The sequence below is a fragment of the Bufo gargarizans genome, chromosome 2 (genome assembly GCF_014858855.1).
Source record: "Bufo gargarizans isolate SCDJY-AF-19 chromosome 2, ASM1485885v1, whole genome shotgun sequence".
Classification (NCBI taxonomy): Eukaryota; Metazoa; Chordata; class Amphibia; order Anura; family Bufonidae; genus Bufo; species Bufo gargarizans.
The window spans coordinates 38339407-38365938 of record NC_058081.1 but is presented as its reverse complement, the minus strand read 5'-3'; the positions used below and the strand labels follow the sequence as shown (position 1 = coordinate 38365938).

At 42.8% G+C, this 26532-nt stretch overlaps 1 protein-coding gene across 3 annotated transcripts in view; it reads left to right on the top strand.

Moving 5' to 3' along the window:
• Nucleotides 1–26182, top strand: part of S1PR2 (sphingosine-1-phosphate receptor 2) — a 49319-nt gene extending 23137 nt beyond the window's left edge. For 2 of the 3 annotated variants that reach the window (XM_044278778.1, XM_044278779.1), the window contains exon 2: nucleotides 22659–26182. In XM_044278778.1, the coding sequence (XP_044134713.1) occupies nucleotides 22781–23824 (1044 nt within the window). In that variant the 5' untranslated portion in view covers nucleotides 22659–22780 and the 3' untranslated portion in view covers nucleotides 23825–26182. Of the gene's footprint in view, nucleotides 1–21124; nucleotides 21220–22658 lie in introns of all 3 variants that reach the window. The other variant, XM_044278780.1, reaches the window with a different exon arrangement.
• Nucleotides 26183–26532: the final 350 nt, after the last annotated feature.

Sequence of the window (26532 nt, the reverse complement as noted above, 5' to 3'; positions counted from 1 at the left end):
AAGTCAGCAGGCTCCTATGCACATTAGGTGGTTGGCTGGTTCCACCAAAATAATCGAGTTTGGCCAACATTTATCTAATGTCTATGCCCAGTTAAAGAACACATGTTGCACATACTAATAGCCCATTTGGAAGACCAAAACACTCACATATGATTCCACTGACCATCTATCTGACTGATTTTAGACTAAAACTGGCCATAGACTTGTACAATTTCTTAGCCAACAAATATGATTCCTGTGAAGGCTTAGGGAGCTGACCATTTCCAAGATCTCCAGAAGGTTACATATCTAGTGAGAAATAAAGTAGAATAATAAAAATCCAGATTTATATCAGATGTTCATCAAGGCTCAGACAGCCCACAGACATTAGATCAGTGGTGGTCATCTTCACCCATGATGAGGGTCTTGCATAAAGTTCTTAGCTCCCTTAGAACGCCTTACATCCTGATTAACCAGGGGCAGATTAAGAGGTTATGACATAAATATGGGGCTCATTTACTCCTCCATATTGGAAGAGTGTTCCCTATCCATAATAGTCTTGTAGAGACGTAAGAGATTACTTTTTGAATGAGACCTCCAGGGTCTGATCTTGTACAGTTTCATTTCCTTACAAGCTGCTCGATTACTAGGACATTTACTAGGACAATTTGGGTCGATGTATTAGAAAGTTGTCGGAGGTAATGCAAATTTTTTGTCCTTGCAAATCTATTTTTACAACACAGTTTCTGTCTAGCAAGTTTCTTTCTGGAACTGAAGTGATTACCAAAGTGCAGACAGCCCTCCGCTGATAAGACCTCTGCGTGACAGGAAGCAATACAGGGAAAAACAAAACACATAGGGGCAAAGGGGATGCAGCACACATGCGGGATATGTGTGTGTATAGACTGGCCTGATTACACTCACGTACCATGCAGTCATGGCTCCAAATGTTATCACATTATTTTGGCGAAGAATATTTAAGGATTGAGAAAGTATGTAAAGAAAAGAAGGTTGCACACAGGTGGTGGTACAATAGCGGAGATGCCATTTCATTAAAGATGTGGTGTTTTTGGAAATTATCTTGGGGTATATTTACCATACTGAACGTGCCCGAATAGTGTTCATTGGAAAAAAGGATACAAGTGATGAGCACCATACTTAGAGGAGAACTGGGACACGTACCATGGTTTGGAAACAAAGTGAAGAAAAGGAACGTGACAAGGTGTCTTGGAATGGGTTCAACAAATTTATCATGAACTACCACCAGACCATAATAGTTTTTGGTGCTAAATATATTTGTACTTGTAGAACAGCCATAAAATGGCATGATGATGACATGCCATGAGTTGGGTCTGTCGTAAGGGCCACCTTGGCACAAGGGGGGAAACTTATGAAAACTGATGTAGCAAACAAACAAATTAGGGTACTTTCACACTTGCGTTTTTCTTTTCCGGCATAGAGTTCCGTCACAGGGGCTCTATACCGGAAAATAACTGATCAGGCATATCCCCATGCATTCTGAATGGAGAGTAATCCGTTCAGTTTGCATCAGGATGTCTTCAGTTCAGTCGTTTTGACTGATCAGGCAAAAGAGAAAACCGCAGCATGCTACGGTTTTATCTCCGGCGAAAAAAACTGAAGACTTGCCTGAATGCCGGATCCGGCATTTTTTTCCATAGGAATGTATTAGTGCCGGATCCGGCATTCAAAATACCGGAATGCCGGATCCGTCCTTCCGGTCTGCGCATGCGCAGACCTTTAAAAATGATTTTTTTTAAAAAAACGGATCCGTTTTGCCTGATGACACCGGAAAAAACGGATCCGGTATTGCAATGCATTGCAATGCATTTTTCTGACTGATCAGGCATTTTTCAGACTGATCAGGATCCTGATCAGTCTGAAAAATGCCTGATCAGTCAGAAAAAATGACATCCGTTTGCATACAGTTTGCCTGATCAGGCAGTCAGTTCAGGCAACGGAACTGCCTGCCGGAATCAAGCAACGCAAGTGTGAAAGTACCCTTAGCAACCAGGCAGATTCCAACTTTTATTTTTAAGAGCTCCTTTAGAAAATGAATGGTGGAATCTGATTTGTTGCTAAGGACAAGGGCCAGTTTTTCTTCAGACCAGTTATGATAAATCTCCCTAATGTTCACCAAATTAACCATTATGTTGTTATGTTGAGGCAGTAAAGTACATATCTCACCGGTACTTCACCTGGCTTAGGCAGAAGAGACATGTTCCTATTATTTTACTATGTCCAGCCAGTAAAAAAAAAAAAACATAACTTGATTGTTTTCCTCTGTCCAGGCATTGGGGAAGATCACAATGTTGTTTCATTATGCCTAAGTAGTAGAGAACAAAGGGAATCTGTCAGCAGGAAATTCCCTGATAAGCCAGGCACAATGCTTTGTAGGACTAGCTCAGCTGAACGTAATGATCTTTGGCTTCATTCTGGAGAAAAAGTTCTTTGAATCCATATGCAAATGAGCAGTTAAGTGCACCAAGGGCAGGCCCCAGCAACTCTGTGCACCCTTGCTTCTCATGCTTCCTCTGCCAACCCCTCCTTCTCCTTCTTATTTGACAGGATCAGGTTCCTGCATAGTCATCTCTCCTAACTCTGCCAATCAAGAAGAAGAGATAGGGTCTGACAGAGGAAACAGGAGTAGTACACAGACAGGACAAGTAAAATGTGTATGGGTGAGTCAGGAGAGATAGCCGTCTGCCTTATTGAATGTGTATGTGGTGACCTTGTCTCACCTCGATCATTGGTGGCCTATTGCTAGGATATAACACCAATGTCAGATAACTGTGGGATCCACCTCTGGGACCCGCAGCTATATCTAGTTTAGCACCAAGCATGCGTGGCTGCTCTCTATTCATTTCTATGGGACTGCCAGAAATAGCCAAGCGGTGTGCTTGGCTATTTTTGGAGAGCACACCAGGTAAACCAGTGCACCTATTTTTGGCACATCCATAGAAATGAATAGAGGGCGGCCATGCATGTATGGTACACTCTCGTTTTCTTTGGGAGCTTTGTTCTAGAGGTAGGTGCTGGAATGGATGTTGGCCACGCATGCTTGCTGTTCTCTCATTCTCTTTGGGAGCTTTGTTCAAGAGATAGGTGCAGGTGAGAACCCCTTTAAAGGCAACTTATCCTTAGGATCAGGGCAGGCTTATGATTCATTCAGAGTATTCAGTACAACGCTGGTAGAAAAGATTGTTGTACTGAACAAGGACAAGTGCGGTCACACAAGTATGCACTGTTAAAGGGTACCTTAACTTTCATGTAAAGCACAGATGGTGGAGTGGTCCTTCTCGGAGAGATCTGCACCTTCCGTTTGCATCAGTGTGCTCTGCAGCATGTGGAGTACTGATCCTATACACTTTCTATGGATCCATACTCCACATACTGCAGAAGCAGAGCAGAGCTCTCAATGGTAGATGATCGCATATCCTCGTTCCTCGACTGTATAACACCTGAACACCCTATAATAGTGAGGGGACACGACCACCGGCTCCCTACACTTGATACGGAGGGAGTCAGGGTCACCTGGGATCCAGCAAACAGGAAAATACAAATGAATGCACAAAACTTATCTGTAGAAGACTCAGTAGTAGCATCCAGCATGCACACACTTCAGGAAGTTGTATAAACCGCAAAGTGATGCAGTATGGGAAGGGATTTAAAGGGATGCAATCAGTGTACCTACATGACAGCTGAGAGAGGCTAACGAGATGAGAAAACGAAAGCAAAACAAAAGGAACCTCAAGGAGGAGGTTCTGAAGAACGTCTGTCAGAGCTTCTCAGATGTCTGGTGGTGACATACTGCTGCTTGCGTGAAGATTTAGTTACATGTCGAGCACATCAGTTCCGCGATCAGACTCACGGTGGAAAAATTGTGCAGATTTTTCGCGCTGCCATCAGTGAGAATAGTGGGCGAGTTTGTTACGCTCGGGGATTACTCACAGAAAAGGCACAGATTAGACTCATTGAATAATAATGGGGCTATTCCTCGTGCAGATCCACGGCACATAAGCAAATCCTCGACGTAGCTTTATGGTGCTCATTCATTACTAGAAATTTACTCCAGGTCAGTGTGTTCTTATCTACATTTCAGATGTGGCCTTACTATTAGGGGATGTCTACATATTTTTTGCCTATAGGTTTCATTATTGGATTATCATTTAAGTTTCCATTGTCTCTTGTGACTCATCTGACTGATGAGTCTGAAGAGGACACTACGACTATGGCTTTATCCGCCAGTACTAGCTGTGCTTATGGATTTGATAGGGCATAGCGGTTGTGTAGGCCCCAGTAGGTATATCACCCAGGGTTACAAGCTATCAATTCTGAAAGCTGATGATCCATAGAAGAACCAATACTGATCCCCAGAGGTCCACCGGTCACAAGACTTTGCAAAACAGACAACCCATTCTTACTAAAAAGTATGAACTGTATTAATGTTTGTCTGGCTGTTGTTCCAAACATCCAATAATTAATAGGGGTCAGGAAAAGTTTTTTTGAAAAAGGAGAGAATCACTTAAAAAATAAGTCATATTCACTTCACCAATTTCCTTCACTCTCATCCCGGCACTTCTCCAGTCCCTGGCTGATCTCTACTTCCTGATCCCTCTAGACATGGAAATGTGCTAATCAATGGCTGAGATGTGTCACCACTGTGGCCAGTGATCGGCTGAGCGATTACTTTTTTGTGTCAAGAGGAACCAAGAAGTAGAGACCACAGAAGAACGAGGAAGCACTGGAGCGGGAGCAGAGGTAGATCAGTAATGGTACTACTTTTTAAGCCATTCTGCCCCCTTTTAATAAAACAAAAATTCCTAGCCAGACAACCCCTATAAATATGTCCAAAAATCTGCCATTTACTAATAACTGGAATTTCACTGTACATACTGTATTTTTACACTTCTGATACAGATCATCTTGGTTTCAGGTTTGGTAAAGGAAACCAAGGCAAAGTTCTAGACCAGGGGTACTCAACTGGTGGACCGCGGTCCGAATCCAGACCGTGGTTGCCAGCTATGCGGACCTCTACACGCACCCGGGTGCCATCTCTCAGGGGGTGCCACAGTCCAGAAGCATCGAGGGCTTCCATCAATACAGATGGAAGCGCTCATTGCTGGAGCGCAGGGAGCTGGGTCCTGTCACTCACCGCTTAGCTTGCGGCGCTCCTCCCCTCCTCCAGACCGGTGGCTCTCTGAATAGTGAAGCAGGAAGATTTCTTTCTGCCCCCCTATTCAGGCTACAGACACAGATCTCGCTGCCGGCTTGTGTGGGTGGAGCCTGCAGTCCGAAAATCTGCATAAGCTTCGCCCACAAAGTGCTTCAGAGCGATCTGTGTCTGCAGGGGAGAGAGGACTGTGAGCTTCAGGAATGGAGCAAGGAGAGTAGGTACTGTGTTTTTTTTGTTTTGTTATTTAACACAGAGGGGGCAAAATGGGCATTTCTGCTCTGGAGGGGGCACAATGGCCATTGCTAATGTGAAGACGGAACAAATTGGCATTTCTACTCTGGAGGGGGCACAATGGACATTGCTAATGTGAAGAGGGCACAATGGGTATTTCTACTCTGGAGGGGGCACGATAGGCATTGCGAATGTGAAGGGACATAATGGGCATTTCTACTCTGGGGGGCACAATGAGCATTTCTACTCTGGAGGGGGCACAATTGGCATTGCTAATCTGAAGGGGGCCTAATGGGCAATTTTACAATGGAGGGGGCACAATGGGCATTTTTTCTCTGGAGGGGGCACAATGGGCATTGCTAATGTGAAGGGGGCACAATGGGCATTTCTACTATGGAGGGGACACAGTGCACAGAGGGCATTACTACTCTGAAGGGGGCACAGTGCACAGAGGGCATTACTACTGTGAAGGGGCACAATGGGCATTACTACTATTAAAGGGGCATTATTACTTAGAAGGAGGCATAAAGAGGATTATTACTATGAAGGGGGCACAAAGAGGGCATTACTACTGTGAAATGAGCAAAGAGAGGGCATTACTACTATGAGGGGGCACTTAGGGTATTCATACACTGTGGGGAGGAACTAAGGAGGCATCACAATGTGTCAGGGGCACTAAGGAGCATCATAATGTGTGGGGGCACCAAGGGATCACCCTGCTGTGAGGGTGCACTTAGGGGTATCACGCTCTGTGGAGCACTAAAGGGATATCATACTGTCTAAGGGGCATTAAAGAGGCATCATTATTGTAAGGGGGCACTGAAAGGACATTCTTACTGTTTGGTCGGCAGAAAGGAGATAAGGTGGGCTTGGAGGTGTGGATTATTGTAAAAAAAATAATAATGCAGCACTACATGCCAATGGTGTTGTCCCTCCTTATGTATTTTTTTGTTTTTCAGCTCAGGCCTTCATCCTACGGCAGACTTGGGTATGTGGACCTTTACAAAAAGTACTTGAGTACCCCTGTTCTAGACAAATCTCCACATTTCAGAAAGCCAGTGATGATGATCCCTAAAAAAACAGACATACCTGTAAATCTCTGCCCAATATAGAAGTCGGTGGTGGATCTGTAGATTTGTCACTGTTGGAGCTGGAGGACAACACAGCCTCCATGTATTGGTGCATGTCTCAAAAACATCTTTCTGCCTTCAGTTTTGTGTTAAGCAGTTCCATCAGGGGCGTAGCTATAGAGGGTGCAGTGGTAGCAGTCGCTACCAGGCCCAGGAGTCTGAGGGGGCCCAAAGACCCTTGTGCTGCATAAGAAGACACACAAAGCACTGAGGGAAAGGGGGGCCCAAGCCTAACTCTTGCACCAGGGCCCATGAGCCTTTAGCTACACCCCTGAGTTCCATTATTAGAGACAGTACGCACGTGTGGCCACTAACAAAGTGATGTTTTGAGTAGTAATATGAGCTTCTTCAGGATCTGCTCGAAGAAATGCAGATTACTGCCCGTAACATTGCAGCTGATGCCTTCGCTTCGGCAATGGCCATGATAAATTCCCATATTCACGCACAATGTGGTCTCTGAATCTGGAATTGCTTGATCTATAGATTTCCCTGCTACTTAGATATCTATTTTTTTTTGGTCGCCTCCAGCGGTAGACAAATCACTATTAATACGCTCTGCCTGAACCGTTCTTCATGGTCAGACAACAATAGCTATTAGGGTCAGTTCTCAACAGGAGACCAAACCCTTCTCATCCACTGCTGAGTTTGTTGATGCAGAGCTGAACAATACTGAGTAGTACAGAGCTCAGGAACTTGCACCATAAACTGGCGTCTCCGACACGCTCCGGCACTGACATTATTACGACTATCTCCGATGCCATCTGTGATAGTGAAAACATAGCAATGCCTATAGCCCGCATGAAATCTCTTTTTTTTTTTTTGCGTTTTTTATATAACTTGACTTTTACAGTCACCGCCTTACTGTTAATGTCAGTCTGTTAGTCAATTCATCCTGAACTGTTAGAAATAACTGTCATTTGGCTCAGACTTCCCTGTTTCTTCATCATTTCTTCCTCCTTCGTTCTCCCAGGTGAAATGACGGCTGTGTTCTATCAAAGGCGAGTGAGGAGGAGGCCGGGGGAGTAGGATGCATTGTATATAACTGCTATTAAATGACAGAGAGTGAGATCATGCAGAAAAGCTGAGGGATAGAAATGGGATTAGAGGAGGCGAACCAGGAAGAAGTATTGGGAGGAGTTGGGAGAAAAGTATAGGGTGCCACATGGATCCGTGGGTTTTTAAAAATGAATGCTAGCTCCTGCCCAAGAGAGGCTCTGGCTCACAGATCACGCTTCATGAACACTTTTTTGCTGTTACAAAGACTCAAAAATATAGCAACTTTGTCAACATTTTTGACTATAAATATCTCAGCTCCTATGTGGACAAATGTGTCTCCTTGGTTGCAGACTACAGTCAAACCCAACATATAGTCTGATTTTGCCCTAGCTCTAAATCATTCCTCATTTTAGGTAAAAAAAAATGGTTTGTCTGATCTTATTTATTGCACAGGGTGCCGGATCTCAATCACAGATGCCCCCCTGGATCGCATGGACCATAAAGTCCGAGCTGCCACCACTGAAAATGAGGGATGGAAAGGAGTTCAGGAAACTTTTTAGTGATAAGTCCTAATGCATATTAGATCAATGTCAGCCAAACCTACCTATTTTAGTGGGAATGGATGATAATTTAATGTGTGAGGGGGGCATCCCAACTAAGGCCTCATGCACACGACCGTTCCGTTTTTTGCGGTCCGCAAACTGCGGATCCGCAAAACACAGAAGCCTCCCGCGTGCCTTCCGCAATTTGCAGAAATGCCTATTCTTGTCCACAAAACGGACAAGATTAGGACATGTTATATTTTTTATGCGGGGCCACGGAACGGAGCAACGGATGCCGACAGCACACGGAGTGCTGTCCGCATGTTTTGCGGCCCCATTGAAGTGAATGGATCTGCATTTTTGCGGCTCGGATGCGGACCAAAACAACGGTCATGTGCGTGAGGCCTAACTCCTAAAGGCAGATGTTGGTAGAATTTCAACGTCTCCGATTCTTTTGTTCTTAAAGGAGATAAGCCACCTCCAGAGGTGCCTGGCGGTGGCCTATTTCCATTTCCCCAGTGAGGACACATGCCCGCTCAGCTGAGCCTAGAGAGCATTTGTGTGTGGGGGCCAGAAGGAATAGATGTGAGGAGAATGAGCATACTACTGACAGTCGTCTCAAAAGTATGGCCACCTTAAAAATCCTGAGATTGTCCCTGCAGACAGAACAAAGCTAGTACAGCTTTTCTATTTCATACTAGGGTTACTTTTTGCAGAATGATAGATCTATGCCATAGCTCATCTCTACGGCAAGCCCTGTTAATTCGATGTAAATGTTGAACTTCTTTCCACAATGAGTTTTCAGAACTGTGACAACTAGCTTTGAACCAATAATTATAGTGAAGGATATAACAAAGGCAGACGAGGTAGGGATTAGTGTTAACAGATTTTGCTGTCTTTGCCTGGAAGGCATTCCTGGCTCCCTCAAAGTTCTCAGCTGGCTGAGCACACCCACACAATGTGGGATTTCTTTAACTTCCTTCTGTAGCAGAATATCACAGAACTTTTGGTCTCAGGAAACAGGTCCACGCTGTTTTCACGTATTGGAGACAGAGGCCGAGAGAGCAGAAAGACTATTGTTTTAGAAGGGGATGTAGGACAATGTCAGCCTTTGTTTGTCCGTTTAATGACGTCCTTTACAGCTCCCGTTCACCTCATCCACCCCTCCTTTCCCCCTGCTCTTCTCTTTTTCAATTAAGGCAGATCTTTTTAACATTTCCCAAACCTAATGTTTAAAGGAATGGCAGTCAAGTGGTTATATCCTTAACCTCCCTAAGGGTTGGTTTAAATGGTTATTTAGGACCACCCAGGCTGCTGTAACACCCACCACCCAGATTATCCTTCTCCAAGACTCTAGTGATCTTACAACGTAAGGAAAGGCACTACTGGCGAATAAGAAGATATAAGTGCATTTCCGGTGTTGAGTAGAAGAAGAAATTGCAACCAGCCTATATAACTTAAAAGGCCAATTCTCCAAGAAAGTAGAGTAATGGTATAGTAATGCTAGACAGAGCTATCTCACCATAAAAAACTAATATGTTTTATGTTATACAATGAAACCTCTCCAAAAAAGACCACCTTTGAAAAAAAAAATCCTTGATTCAAACCAAATTTTTCCTTAATATCCCGTGTACATTCCTTCTCTTTGACAGGACCACCCCTCTAGAAGATAATTTTGCTCTGCAATTGTGGGTGTTCATCTAAAAGACATTTAACTGTATCCCATCCTCAGGAGAAAGGATGAGTAGAAATTACCCATTAGTTAGAGGGCCAAGGTACCATTTTTGTACCAGGGCCCAAAACATTCAGTCTATACTTAAACACATCACTACCAACACTCAGAGGTTCAAAGTACACACAAAAATACCAATGGCCAAACCAAGGGCATTATTCTGGCGATCACCCTCTAACTGCTATGCAGGGATCTGGTCTTCTGAGCAGAGGACCCACCAGTCAACTCCCTCTTGGAATAGTCCCAATGCAATTGACAGCTGACCCAGAGGAGTCAAAGACAGCAGTGTGAAGCGTCAAGGGATCAAGCAATACTCATAGTTGGTAAACAGGCAGAGGTCAGGGAAGGCAGCAGAGTATTAGAGTCGGTTAACAAGCAGAAGTTCGGTATCTGAGCAGACAATCAGAATAGCACACCTTCACTGGTTAAACTATTACACTAGGAACCTAAACTCGGGCAAGGAGTGAGAGGACATCCCAGCATTTATAGCAGAAGCTGATTAACAATTAGAAGCAGCTATGCCATGCAACTTTCCATAGAGCAGGGAGAGGAGGGGAGTGGTGTTGATGGCAAAAATGGGAGTAGTAGTAGTTCAATTAATTATGCTCCTAATAGAAGTAGCAGGGCAGCACTGGATACGGGCCGCAGATGTAACATCTATCTAGAAGACTGGCTATATGGAGCATATTTTACTCTGGAGGGCCCAGCATGTCTGTGCATTACATGGACAGCCCATTGATGCATGGAAATGTATTATTATATGGTGCTGAGAGTCTTAGGACTAGGTAGTGACTTGACAGCTATCCCTTAATTTGTGCCTTTTATTTCCAAATTCTCAGCCTGGATATTCTTGACCATTCTGCAAAATTCTGTTTTCAAATTTCATTTATGATTATCTTACATCAGAAAACCATGTATAGAGTTTAAAATATATATATATATGCACACAAAAATGCATAAACATGGGAAAATGTAGCGTCCATATGTAGCGCCGGCGCGATGCCGGGACGATGTTATGTCTGGTCTAAAGCAACTGACAAATTCAGTCTTGCAAGCAACTAACCAAAAGTTATGGGTTACATAATCTTTGTGGCACTTGCATGTGATGAGTGTACCTGCCAGCCTAGTGATGCAATCCATTGTACTTTGTGAAGTTACAAAAACAGGAATCTGCATAACGACTGAAAGATGGTTGTAAAGTCTCCAAGTAAATGAATCAGTGAAACAGAATGAAACATTTTAACAAATGGCTCTTAGATCTGCAACAAGATTAACTTACATGACCTGTATGACATGGCATGTGACATCGCCATCCCAGATTGTGTTACTGTAGATTGTTCCCTGTGTGACATCACCTTTTAGGTCTTTGTAACTGTACTGAGCTCTGTGTGTGACATCACCATCTGTGTGCCAGTACTGGTCTCATTTTGTGATATCATCATCCTAGACTGTGTGATTATACTATCCTCACTTTGTGACATCACCATCCAAGAGTTGTAATTGTATGGTTCTCACATTGTGGCATCACCACTCAGGATAACCATACTGTGGTAGTGCCATCCAAAATGATGTGACTGTACTGTTCCCACTTTGTGGCATCCCTCTGTAATATGACATGACCATCCAGGACTGGGACTTTGCTCTTTACTTAGTGACATCACCATGGCTGTACTGTGCTTCCCCTGTGACATCACCATCTAGGAGTACGTGACTGTGCTGCCGCTGTGACATCATCATCCTTGACTATACTGTATTCACTCTGTGACGTCACTATCCAGGACTGTGAGACTGCACTGTGCTACATCTGAGACTTCACCATCCAGGACTGCGTAACTGCAATGTGCTCCCCCTGGGACATCATCCTCCTGAACATTGTGACTATTCTATTTTGTGACTTCACCATCAGTAACAGTACAGTGCTCCCTATGTGGCATCACCTTTCACAACTTGACTTTGTAACATTAACATCCAATCAGACTCTCCTATTACCACGACTGTATAACTACACTCTAGTCACTCTGTGACATCACCATCCATATCTATACTGTGCTCCCTCTATGACATCACTGTCCATATCTTTACTGTGCTCCATCTATGACATCACCATCCATATCTATACTGTGCTCCCTCTATGACATCACCATCCATATCTATACTGTGCTCCCTCTGTGACATCACCATCCATATCTATACTGTGCTCCCTCTGTGACATCACTATCCATATCTATACTGTGCTCCCTCTGTGACATCACCATCCATATCTATACTGTGCTCCCTCTGGGACATCACTATCCATATCTATACTGTGCTCCCTCTGTGACATCACCATCCATATCTATACTGTGCTCCCTCTATGACATCACTGTCCATATCTATACTGTGCTCCCTCTGTGACATCACCATCCATATCTATACTGTGCTCCTTCTATGACATCACCATCCATATCTATACTGTGCTCCCTTTGTGACATCACCATCCATATCTATACTGTGCTACCTCTATGACATAACTATCCATATCTATACTGTGCTCCCTCTATGACATCACCATCCATATCTATACTGTGCTCCTTCTATGACATCACCATCCATATCTTTACTGTGCTCCCTCTGTGACATCACCATCCATATCTATACTGTGCTCCCTCTGTGACATCACCATCCATATCTATACTGTGCTCCCTCTGTGACATCACTATCCATATTTATACTGTGCTCCCTCTGTAACATCACCATCCATATCTTCACTGTGCTCCCTCTGTGACATCACCATCCATATCTATACTGTGCTCCCTCTGTGACATCACTATCCATATTTATACTGTGCTCCTTCTGTGACATCACTATCCATATTTATACTGTGCTCCCTCTGTGACATCACTATCCATATCTATAGTATGTTTTGCTCCCATTGTGACATCACCATCCAATAAGGCTCTCCTAGTACCACAACTAGGGATGAGCGAATCGACTTCGGATGAAACATCCGAAGTCGATTCGCATAAAACATCGTTCTAATACTGTACGGAGCAGGAGCTCCGTACAGTATTAGAATGTATTGGCTCCAATGAGCCGAAATTATTGCTCCGCAAAGTCTCGCGAACCAGAGTTCGGGAAATGGTTTTTTACAGTACAAATTAATTTATGAAATTATTATGCAAAGTCTCACGAGACTTCACAAAGCAATAACTTTGGCTCATTGGAGCCAATACATTCAAATACTGTACGGAGCTCCTGCTCCGTACAGTATTAGAACGAAGTTTTATGTGAATCGACTTCGGCTGTTTCATCCGAATTCGATTTGCTCATCCCTAAAACAACCATACAACTACACTGTACTAACTAACCACAGTCCAGTCAGCGACCCTCCCATCACCTGGTCCACGTCAGTGCACCGTACTACCTCTATGTCATCACTCTGTAGACATGCACTCTACTCTATAATATCACCCTCCAAACTGTTTTCCCTTCAAATTTCATTTATGAGTCAAAGATTGTCTAGGGCTCTGTTCACATTATGTTTCAGCCTTCTAGCCGAGGTATATTTCTGGAATACTTGCCAGCATGTACCTCTGATGGAAGGCTCCAGCTTATGCCATTGTCTATACAGTGGCATACATCACTCGTAGGCTCCGGTGTTCAGAAGATAGATACCAATGCTCTTTTGGCATCCACTTGGTAAATGAGGCCTCGTGGATATGTTTGGCTTTCATTAGATGTAGAAGAAAAATGTATTGTAAAAAGTACTATACACTTCAAGAGGTTGTCCTGTCCACGTTGATGACCTATCTTCAGGATAGGTCCTCAATATCAGATTGGCGAGGGTCCAACTCCCGTCACCCCCTGCTGATCAGCTGTTTGGGGAGGGGGTGATGAGCGCCGCAGCCTCCTCACACCTTACCAATCAAAGTGCCAGCGTTGTTTGAACGGGACTGAGCTGCACCTAGACCATGTAATCGATGAACATGACATCACTGATCTCGGAAGAAGCCCACTGTCTCTTCAAACAGCCGATTTGTGCGGTGGCGGGAGTCAGTTCTACAGTGATCATATATGGATAGCTATTCCTGAGGATAGGTCATCAATATTAAACATCTAGACAACCCCTTTAAAGGACTGGTGTGTGCACAGCCTTATCTTCACCCATCCATCAAGTATGAACAGTCATGTTATCTACACTGGGTACCTGTATCTACTCCCTCAAGGACATCACCGTATACTGATAGATGTGATTCTGTCTGCTCACTGTGGGACACCATCATCCATGGACTGTGATAGAGACTGGCATTTGTCTTGTGACTTCTCATTGTGCGGGTTGTATTTCTCATTACACACATCATACCTATCTGTCAAATATAACAAATGTATTGAAAAAGTTAAAATCTAAAAAAATAAAAAATAAATAACAACTAGCGTTACTACAACATCTACAGAAGATAAGCGGAAGAAAGATATGAGTCATCATGTTCATAAATGATAATAGGTGTAATAGTGAGAAAGTCACACTTCAGCATTTGGACCAAAGCTTGACAAATTTTATGACTTATAAAACCATTGTTGTAGGTCAAGGTCAAGCCAAGAAAAACAGAGAAAAGTTCTGTATATATAAAATAGCGTGCAGAGTTACATTTACAATTCTGCAGCCTTCAGAGCAGAAATCTACTTGCAATCTGATGGGCATGCTGGCGGTTGTAGGTCTGCCACAGCAAGAAAACTACAACCCTGAGACCACTGCTGTAGAGATTATACCTGCAGGTTATCCCTGATCAGAGGACCTCTCTCTACGACAAGCAGGGCAGGCCTGGGAACTTAATGTGGCCCTTGAAAAAACTAAAAGTGGCCCCATTTTGTAGTTGGGTCCAAATTGACAGAAGGTGGGGTCAACACAAGTAGGTATGGCTAGCAATGCCATATTGTGGCACATTATACCACCCCAGCAGAGCCAAATACCACAGTCCATCACAAAATATTGCTCCAGCAGCACAAAATACCTCCCCAGAAGCTGCCCCTCTGTGGTGGCCAGGGCCTGCTGCCACATTTAGTCTTCCTACTCCATTTGCCTTAAGATGGCAAAATAGTTGAATTCAGGAGTTAGGATGAGAGTATTAGATCATTACTTACTATGGCTGGCAGCCGTGAGGAGGGCTCAGGCGGCCACCTGGGAATCAGCCCACGGGGAAGTTTCCCTGTAGGGTCTATGGCCAGTCCTCCCCCGACGACAACCATCTGTCATAAAAGATATCGTGTAAGGGGTTGTCTGGTGTCTGGCGGGAGAAGCCCTTTAAGATCTGACAGAAAAGCACATTAGGTTATCGTCAGAAGCTGCCCCTCTGTGGTGGCCAGGGCCAGCTGCCACATTTGGTCTTCCTACTCCATTTGCCTTAAGATGGCAATATAGTTGAATTCAGGAGTTAGGATGAGAGTATTAGATCATTACTTACTATGGCTGGCAGCCGTGAGGAGGGCTCGGGTGGCCACATGGGAATCAGCCACTACTGCCTAACTAGTGTCACAGCTCCTAAAGAGTGGTCCAATGGTGAGAGGGACAGAGTGGCCTAGAGACAGAGAGGCCTGAAGCAATGTCACCTATGAAGCTTGGTGAAGGTACCAATGTAGCACGCCAGTTAGCCTGCTGGGTGGAGGTTTCAAATTACCATGGGGGAGTGAAAGCAGCTGGCCCCAGTCAAGCCCTATGTCTTTTGGGTGCCAGACACGTCAATAACTACCTTACCATGTTGTGTAATGTTGTTAACATAAAGTACCCTGGGGTCCAAACTGAGAGACGTGCCCTGGGGTCTCATTACTGCAATAACGAACAGTTCACATTCCGAAGTTTCTGGCTCTCATCTCATCTTCCGTGCACCGGTCCTGGACTCAGGATTGGTAACAGCACCATAGTTGCAGTTCCTGCCATAGCCTACCCTCAGCCCAATGAGAGTGATCACCATCTCTCTCAAGCCTTGTTGCAACAATAACACTTCACATTGAGCAACTACCGTCTCTTCTTCTGTACAACGGTCCTAGACTCGGAATTGGTAGCAGTGCCATACTTGCAGTTTTTTCCATAACCTACCCTCAGGCAAAGAAGAAAATCCCAGAAATTGTATCTTGCTTTCAAAGTTTTATGCTTTTAATTAGTTTCCACACAATACATAGTGTATACAAGGACGCGTTTCAGCTAATGCGCCTTCATCAGCAGTTTCAATAGAAACAATTTAAAAGCATAAAACTTTGAAAGCAAGATACAATTGCTGGGATTTTCTACTTTGCCTGATGTGGGGTTTGCTCCTTCCCGCTGCAGCATTGATCACGGACCGAGTGCTGGCTGGGATATTACAGTGGTCCCCCAAGTTACAATATTAATTGGTTCCAGGAGGACCATTGTATGTTGAAACCATTGTAACTTGAGTAATTGGTTCCAAAGCCCTAAATGTCATCCAAGATAAGAGAAAATAAAGATTTATGAAAAATAAGCAGATAACTAAGACAGATATAACAGGTCCTTACATATACCAGTCAGGAATAGCTGTTAAGTAGAAACTAATACAGCTATTTTACCAGAGAAGTGACCTTGAATGGTTGGATCTAAGTCAGAGACGTTGTATGTTGAGTCTAGTTTGAACTTGTGATGGGTCAGAAAAGACCATTGTCTGTTGAAAATATTGTATCCTGAGGCCGTTGTACCTTGAGGGATCACTGTATTAATAACCTACTCTCAGACCAATGTGCGTGTGGAATATGTTGGTGCTACATAAATGAATAAAATACCTAGACCATAAGAGAAGGGCACACTTTAATCCTTACCATGCCCCCCCTCTTCCTCTATGCATACCCTTGGTTCATAAAGACAAAAACTTCAATTAGTAATCTGGATTGTCTGTGGTTTTGTTTGCACCATATGCTGAAAACAGCTGAAAAAAAAATCCAGTAGACGTTCAACACGACTCCTTCCTGTTTTATAACCGCAACTCACTGAAGAAGAACATAGGAAACAAAAGTTGGCATCAAAAGCTGATGGCGATCTCATGGGGACAGAAAAAAAACACCTGTGAGTGAGTCAGGTCATGTCTGCTTTGTAGACACCATGACGACAGGGAAACAACCCACTTGTATGTAAATGGCATGTGTAGGTGATGCACCATAGCACCCATCTTATCATTACCGGAAGAAGTAGTAATGCTGAAACCAAGTTTATGCTAAGGTGAAACCACAAGTCGTAATCCTGCAGCTAAAATGCTGATAATGCTACAGTGAATCTCCCTTTTATAGTGCTGCCAGACAGTTTAAGAATCCTTGAGCATTTACTATACTCCTTGCATAAATTTTACCTAAAACTACATCAAATTTTCACACCTAAAAGTAGATAAATAAAACCAAATCAAAGTAAAAAATAAGGTCATTCATTTAGTGAGGAAAGTGATTCAATATCACATGTCTGTGAGCGGCAAAAGTATCTGAAACTTTCCTTTCAGTATTGGGTGTGACCCCATGTCCAGCAATAACTGCAGCCAAACATTTCCAGTGATTGTTGATTAGTTCTGCACATTGGCTTGGAGGAATTTTAGCCCATTCCTTCGTATAAAAGCTCCAGCTCGGTTGGTAGGTTTCCTCCTATGAACTGCTGTTTCTTCTTCTTTCACCATTCTTTGGTAGAATGACTTGTGTACTTAGGGTCGTTGTCTTGCTGCATGACCCACGTTCTCTTCAGATTCAGCTCACGGATGGATGTCCTGACATTTTCCTTTAGAATTTGGTGGTATAATTTAGAATTAATTGTAAAGAAGCATGCTTGCTCTTGGTATGATCTTTGTTGGTGGACCACACCTGGGGAGGGTAGTATGGTCTTGCATTTTCCTTCATTTGTACACAGTCTGTCTGAGTGTGAATTGGTGTAGTCCAAACTCTATTCAATAAGTTGGAAAGGCCATTAATATCAGATTGGTTGAAGTCCAACTCCCACCATTCCCACCGATCAGCTGATTGAAAGGGCAGCACTCTTTGCAGGTAATTCCTGTTCTAGTGAATGGGACTGAGCTCCAGTACCAGGCACAGTCACTGCCTCTTCAATCAGCCGATCGTGGAGATTCAGGGGATCGGAACCCCAAAAATGAGAAATTTATGGCTTCTATCCTAAGGATCAATAGTCCATTTTTCCTCTTTAGCATTATCTACAGTAAGTATTAGATTTTTACAGGTGTTCAGCCTCTGAACCTAAACAAGAATGTTTCCATTCACTGGCAGCAAAGAGAGATTTTGAAAATAGAGATGAATTGGAACAATGGGGGAGATTTATCAAGACTGGAATTTTTTACGCCGGTCTTGAGATCCCTCCGGCACTGGAGGATGCACCTACTTTTTGATGAGGCGCCCACCCACACTATGCCTATCCCTGTTTTCAGACAGTACCAAGGGCAGTGTAGAAATGGCATTTGTGCTAAGATTTTTTCAAACCTGTGTTTTGTGACCTTTTAACACCAGTTTTCTGCCGTAGAGGGTTGATAAATCTCCACCAGTTATCAAGTAGCACACTTTAACATAAAGAAGGCAAATATTTCTCCCTGAGGCTGCTGAAAGGTTAGAACCTCCCATGTTTTGGAGACATGTAGAACTTGTCTCTCAGCTTACGTGTAATGGACCATATTTATGAAACACTCTAAAAGGGACTGTCCATGTTCCCTATAGCAACCAATAACATTTTCACTGCAGGCAGCAGGGACAATCAGCAGCTGCCATCACTGGACCACCGGTGAATTTACTGGTAATCCTGAAGACTGGATTTCTTGCATAGAAGGCATATCTGCTAGAAGCATACACCATCATGAATTTTAGGACCAGTTGATTGCCATACGTAGATGATGGCTGCATAATTACAAAGGTATCCTAGTAGATACTATGAATTTAAATAAAATCAAAAATATCTGAATATCTCATACAAGCTTTAAGAGCAAATTAAGAATGGACACAGTATCAACCCACCAGGTATTAGAAGAATCTGCTGCTAACATAAGTTTCTTCGAGAGGAAAACAGCTTGAAAAGCCAAAAGGAAATGGTTTTGGGAAACAGAGGATATCGTAGAGGGACAAAAATAGATTGTTCCCCCCAAGCGGAAGTTCAGAACACAAGAGCAGATGTGACCTAACGCTTCTCCCTCCCAAGCAGGGACCCTTCCCACTGGGGACGTGTCTGCTCTTTTACCCCCTTCCTTCATCCGGACAATTCACAGACTCAAGCTAGGGATCCGGCCGGTGGCGGAAATGTCCCCCTGTGCCCTCTGCATCCGTACTGAATTGTTTTATTGTATTTTAACCACTCAAAGTGACAGACCGGAGAGTGGAACGGCACAGGGGAAGAGCAGGGCAATGTTACTGCAATGTCACGTAAGGGACTATAATGTCACAGTGTACACATCAGATGTAGTAGGCACCTACTGACAATAAATCTCAACAGGCAGTAGAAATGTTCCGTGAATCTAAACAGAAGTCACTAGAGATGTTGTTTCCTTTGGCCTGATGAGAGCTCTGTGAGCCGTGAACATATATACAGTGGTACCTGTGTGTATAATATATGTAATCCCTGGGTCTCTGTTTTTTATCTGTTAATATTGGAGGGTAATTATCCCTTCATCACCCCCTTGTCACAGCGGCAGCCAGCAGCTTCCTCCGCTCCACTCACTGGTCGGTATCCTGGTGGTGGAGACCCTCCTCCTGCTCTCCTCTTCCAGGTGGGCCCTATCCCTCCACACAGGCTGTGGACTGCTTACCAGCAAGGCCTATCCTCCTCTGCCCATATGGCGTATGCGCACACTCCCTCCAGCTCTAAAGGTCCAGTGTGCACACCCTAATCTTCACCAGCTGATGATTGGCAACCCTGGCGTACTTAGGGCACCTTCCCCTGTGTGAAGGTGCCTGAGCAAAAGGTTCTATATCCTGCTAGTATCCCGCGAAGGTCCGTTGTTTTGTTGTCTGCCTGCGTACCAACGCTCTGCCTGATTCCTGGATTGTGACCCTCTGCTGCCTGACCTGACCCGTGCCTGATCTCTGTATTGACCCTCAGCTGCCTGACCTGACCTTGGGCTGTTTACTGTATAGCACATACTCTGCCTGCCCTGTTCTTGGCCTCTCCCCGAGTACAATTTTTGTACTGCCAGGATAAAACCCTTAGGAGTATCCCAAAGTGATATCTGTTGGTTGACACAGTGGTTCCACACCCTTTGCTGAAGCACCTTTATACATGGAAGGTACTTAACTGGTCACATAAATGTGTGAAACATGCCCTAAATCCTAGGTACAATCCTGCCACATACACACGCCAAAGCATTTTTCACTTTTCCATTTTGAATGCCTCCATAAGAGTAGAAACGACAGTTCTATATATCTACATACCCCTTCCCATAAGAACCAGCCAGGGATACCAGGATTACCCCTCTTCCTATAGTTTACCAAAAGGTACCAGTCAAATTGTCTGCATACTGTAAATGGCAGCAACAGTGATTGTCTGTACTGTCCTCATAATAAAGAGAGTCACGGTGACACCATTCTGCCAGCCATATGGAATTATAAATGTAATACTACAGTATATAGCATAGTAAACTCTAACTTGACACTTAAAGGGTTTGAGCCATCATTACATGTTATTTTAATATAATTCATTATAAAAAACTTAACTTTTGTATTTTACTGTTATAAAAATGCTCCAGTTGAGATATTCACTTGACTTCATTGTAATGGCGCCCTCTGTAGTTTAACATATATATACGGTAATGTGCACATCTTTCTACTGAGGTGGTCACACATGCTCAGTTCCTTCCTTCAATGGACAAAAGCCATATGTACTGTTAGAAGCTGTGGCAGTTACAGGGAGAGAGCTGCAGCAAATGTCACTAACATAGCTCAAAGAGGGTTCTGTATCAAAGACCTGAAAGTCAGGATCCTAGGAAGCCAGAGCTGGGGCTGATGGACCCGTGACTGGTACGTTCCTGCTCATTTAGTGGCTGCTCCTGCTAGATGAACTTTGGTCATGTTCATAGCCAAATCTAAATGTATTCTGCCCTGATGATACCTTTAACAAAATAAAAACCAGACTGGTTACAAATAAATAAATAAATCTCCAAGTGACAAGATGTCACGATGTACCTGTATACACAGATACTATGACCCGAGTGCTGTACCACGTGCTGTACCACAGTCATACAGTATACGTGCATCTGTCTCAGGAAGGAGAAGTGACTCGGAGATATTCCTACTAATATCACTATAAATGTAGGAAGTCCCCGAATGTCTCAAGTCCTGATGATGTAGTGTCTATTTCCACTTTATTCAGGTAGCGGAGGCGACAACTCATACACCCACAGACACAACAAACACAGACAGCCAGCACTAGTTTCACATCACACCTTGGAGGCTGCTGGCTGCCAGGTACGTCACCCTACCAGTCATTATAATGATGAGATACCTAATACTTCTTAATGCATGCTACTAGTAATCTGTGTCTACCCTTTTATTAATGCGTCATATAACACATCTCTATATCTCCTCTTGTTACTCTATATATCCTCTCCTATATCTCCTTCTATTACTCCATATATCCTCTCCTATATCTCATCCTATTACTCCATATAATCTCTCCTATATTGCCTCCTATTACTCTATATAACCTCTCCTATATCTCCTCCCATTACTCCATATATCCTCTCCTATATCTCCTCCTATTACTCCATATATCCTCTCCTATATCTCATCCTATTACTCCATATAGCCTCTCCTATATCTCATCCTATTACTCCATATAGCCTCTCCTATATCTCCTCCTATTACTTCATATAACCTCTATTATATCTCCTCCTATTACTACATATAATCTCTTCTATATCGCCTCCTATTACTCCATATATCCTCTCCTATATCTCATCCTATTACTCCATATAGCCTCTCCTATATCTCATCCTAATACTCCATATAGCCTCTCCTATATCTCCTCCTATTACTCCATATAACCTCTATTATATCTCCTCCTATTACTACATATAATCTCTCCTATATCTCCTCTTATTACTGCAAATAACCTCTCCTATATCTCCTCCTATTACTCTGTATATTTTCTCCTATATATCCTCCTATTACTCCATATAACCTCTCCTATATCTCATCCTATTACTCCATGTAGCCTTTCCTATAACTCCATATAACTTTTCCTATATCTCCTCTTATTACTCCATATATCCTCTCCTATATCTCCTCCTATTACTCCATATATCCTCTCCTATATCTCCTCCTATTACTCCATATAACCTCTTCTATATCTCCTCCTATTACTCCATATATCCTCTCCTATATCTCCTCCTATTACTCCATATAACATCTCCTATAGCTCATCCTATTACTCCATATAACCTCTCCTACATCTCCTCCTATTACTCCATATAACTAATTTCTCTATATCTCCTACTACATACTGTATATCCTCTCCCTATATCTCCTCCTCCAATACTCAGTACCTCCACTGATCAACTGTTTCCTACAGCCACCAACAGCAGAACTACCATTTTGAATGTAGCCGAAAGCCAAGATGCATTCAAAGTGTATTGGGATGCTTACTCTTGTTTACTGCAGCTCAGATCCCATTCAAGTAAATGTTGATGAGAAAACCCATAGATTTTTGTATTACATGTTTTTAATGGTGCATAGTTTTGTTGTCTTAACATTTCTTAGGCTCAGGTTACTTATAGGGCCCATATTTCTAGCTGTTCTTCTAGAGTTCTTGTTATGTCAGCTTTGTATTGCCTTATATTTAACATGCCACTACTCTTGTGTTATACTTATTTGATACTCATTATTGTATTTTACATATATTTTAGATCACGCCAGAGAAGATATCTCTAAGAAACAAAAAGAATGGACTAAACAGTGTTCTTCCGCTGTACCATCATTGATCCTTTGTAGAACAATTGACCAGCTTTAGGTCACCAAAACAGCCAGGATGAGCATCTACAAGCATTACCTGAATGTGTCAAAGATCTGTGAACATTATAACCATACTAAAGGGATTAAAAAGGACAGCTCTTCTCGAGATGTCATCTCCGTAATCTTTATTATCATTTGCTGTGTCATTATCCTGGAGAACATTCTTGTCCTTATTTCAGTTTGGAGGAACAAGAAGTTTCACTCCGCCATGTTTTTTTTCATCGGAAATTTGGCATTTTCAGATCTTCTTACAGGATGTGCCTACATTGCTAATATCTTACTATCTGGTAAAACCACCTTCACATTAACTCCTGTGGCCTGGTTTATCCGTGAAGGCACGGCTTTCACAACTCTGGCTGCTTCTGTCTTCAGTCTGTTGGCTATAGCCATTGAAAGACATGTGGCTATTGTTAAAGTCAAAGTCTACAGCAGCGACAGGAACTGTAGGATGATAATCCTGATAGGAGCTTGTTGGGTTATTTCAATGGTTATCGGAGGTTTACCCATCATTGGCTGGAACTGCATTGGAAACTTGGATGAATGTTCCACCGTCTTCCCGCTCTATGCCAAAAAGTACATTTTGTTCGTAGTTACTATCTTCACAATTATACTAATCTCCATTGTGATTTTATATGTCCGTATATACTGTATTGTAAAGTCAAGCCATGCAGAAATAGCTGCACCACAGACTCTTGCCCTCCTTAAAACAGTAACGATAGTTCTTGGAGTTTTTATTATCTGCTGGCTTCCAGCTTTTACTATTCTCCTTATGGATGTGGCTTGTAAAGTGAAATCCTGCTCCATTCTCTACAAAGCTGACTACTTCTTCGGGGTGGCCACCTTGAATTCGGCATTGAACCCTATCATCTATACTCTGAGGAGCAAAGACATGAGAAGGGAATTTCTGAGGGTGCTTTGCTGTTGGAACTATGTGCAAAAGAACAGAAACGCTGATAAATGCATGCTCCACTTACGTAGTTCTAGCTCTTTAGAACGTTGCACGCAAAAACACTATTTTCCCACCTCACCTGTCATAAAGGACTGCAATACGTTTGTGTGATTAGGAGCGTAACAACTTTTCAATGCTTTTTGGACAGAAGAACCCTTCTATCTAAAAGTAAAACTGGTGGTTATTATGTGCGATCCGAACAAGATTACTTTGGTATGGCTACCAGATCTGGGAAGGTATATTGACGACATTTCCTTACCTTTTGGGCCTGAAACTATTTTTCCTGCCAGGTTTTAGACCTAAGGTCTTCAGAGAAAAGCTCTTGAGAAAACATAGCACTCTATGTTTGCAGTGGGAGTAAGACGATAAGTGTGGCATAAAAAATGTGAAAAACAGTGTGTTATATGTGTAGACATGGGCAAAAAAAGCAATTACAGTATTCTCTGGCCAGCGGAAAGGAAGTGGTTCTACACTCCAAAAATAAGTCCACAAAAAGACTTTCAATGTCATTACAAGGTAGCCAATCACATGAGCTGACATTGATAAAAAGAAGCACATTTTCACATTTTTAATTGCAAAATTAAAAAGAAAAAAATTGAAAGGCTGTTGCACACTAAGATTATTAAATAATCTTTACTACCCCTTACCTTAAGCAGGAATTTCCTTAAAGGAGTCATCTACCTTTTTAAAAAAAAAATTGGTTCACCTTCCCTTTCCTCAAATCTATCAAGCGAAGTATACTTAAATGCTCCACAATGGTAGGTCCCAGCTCCTTTGGTCCACCAATGCATTTGCAACGCTCTGCTCTACCTTCCTCCCAGTGAACTTCCAGCCAACTGTGTCACATGCAGCTTGGAGCCTGTTATTGGCTTTCGTGGCACAAATGACCCACATCCGTGAGAGGTGACTCGAGCGCATTAAATGCAGCGGTGGATGGAAGGATTCAGAACTCAGAAGCAGGGAGCAGGTAATTATGTTCCGCAGAGGGTGGATACAAAAACTGTTAAAAAGGTGCAGAACCACTTTAATGCTATTACTTATTTCAAAATGTTACACGTTTAACATATATTTTATCTTTGTAATTTTAACTTCTATATTGCACTTAAAAGCTGATGCAAAAATTGCTGATATCTGTTGCCGCAATGATAGTCAACATTCTAGCATTAATAAGCCTGATCCCCCACCACTCTAAAAATTTTGCTTACAAAAATTTTGCTTACAAAAATTTTAATAAAAATTATTCACTTGCCCAAAGCTTTAGTAGGTAGTGACATAAATAGACCACTAGTTGGCACTATTTTGGCAATGTACAGTATTGTTATAAATTATAGGAACGGTGGGGCTCGGCCCAGTCACTAGCACTGACAAGAATTGAGCGAAAACACAGCTATCATTTCTAAATTGTATCAATTTAGAAATTTCAATAATAATTTCGTATACATATTTTATATATATATATATATTCCTTCCCCCTGTCCTCCAGACCATACACAAGTAAATTATAGACATATGAAAATAGTTTTTTTTTTATATTACTGACTGATCTTAAGGAGATCGTTACATTTAGTAACTTATGATGATGTCATCAGAACTTCAAAATATAATTTTTTTTCTTTTCGAATATATTGCAATTGATTTTATTGCACTTTTTATAAAGTCTGCTTCTTTTTATTTTTTCAAAAACAGCCACTGGAGCTGAGGCGCAATACCAGATGTAGCCTTTGGACAAGTGTGGCACTGTTTTTGAAAGAAATTAAAAAAATAAAAACAGGCTCTTTTTTTTTTCTAACATCTCAGAAACCACTAAAAAGATGATTCTCATATTTTGTCAATGTTTGTTCATTTTAAGTCCGGCCACACCAATAAAAATTCTCTGTTTGTTGGAGAGACATAAAACAGAGCCGCACTCATAGACTTCCTGTGGGAACCTTCTCATCCCAGCAGGAAATGGAAGTGAAAAAAGTCTTACTATCAACAAACTTCAAATAGCAGCATTATTATGATCACGATTCCTTTTCATTTGGTCTGAACCATGAAGACTAGGTCAGAAGAATTAGCAGCCATCCTCATCCAGGGAGGGTCAGGGCACTACACGCCTAAATCTACAGTACAGGATGAGAATTGGGCTACATCTCTTATAGAATAGCCTGGGTTTCAAGTTGCAGCAGGCTAAACTGTGGCATGTGGCTACTTGCAAGTATCAGTAAAATCACAAGATTACAGGAACGAGGCCTTCAGGCATCTCCATGAAAAAAATAATTGCACAGGACCATTGCTTGCCATGTAGCTCTAGCACAATTGAGTAATTGGAAAAGTTCTCCATGAGGAATATCACTGTAATTATTGAACATGTCATGCCACTTTAAAGGCTATGGATACCTTCTGGATAGCGCAGGGCTCTTTTATTTACCATAACACACTGCCGGGTGGAGACTTCCGCCCAGCAGTGTGTTCGGTGATGTCACCGGCTCTGATGGGCGGGCTTTAGCGCTGCCCTAGCTGTTTTACAGGCATGGGCAGAGCTAAAGCCCGCCCATCAGTGCCAGTGACTTCACTGGGCTCACTGCTGGGCAGAAGCCTCCACCTGGCAGCCCTAAGGAGAGCCCGGAACTCCAAAAAATGCCTTTACCTTGCGCGATTCAGCGCAGGGCAAAGGAGAGCATCGGAGCATGAACTGCTCCGATGCTCAAGTCAGGGGGGCTGCCTGGGTGAAAATGGGGATATGTCCAGGTTCAGCTCTGACAACCCCTTTAAGCCTTATCTCTGATCTCCTGAACACTCATTATAGCTAAACTCTTATCAAATTGCTAAAAATATGG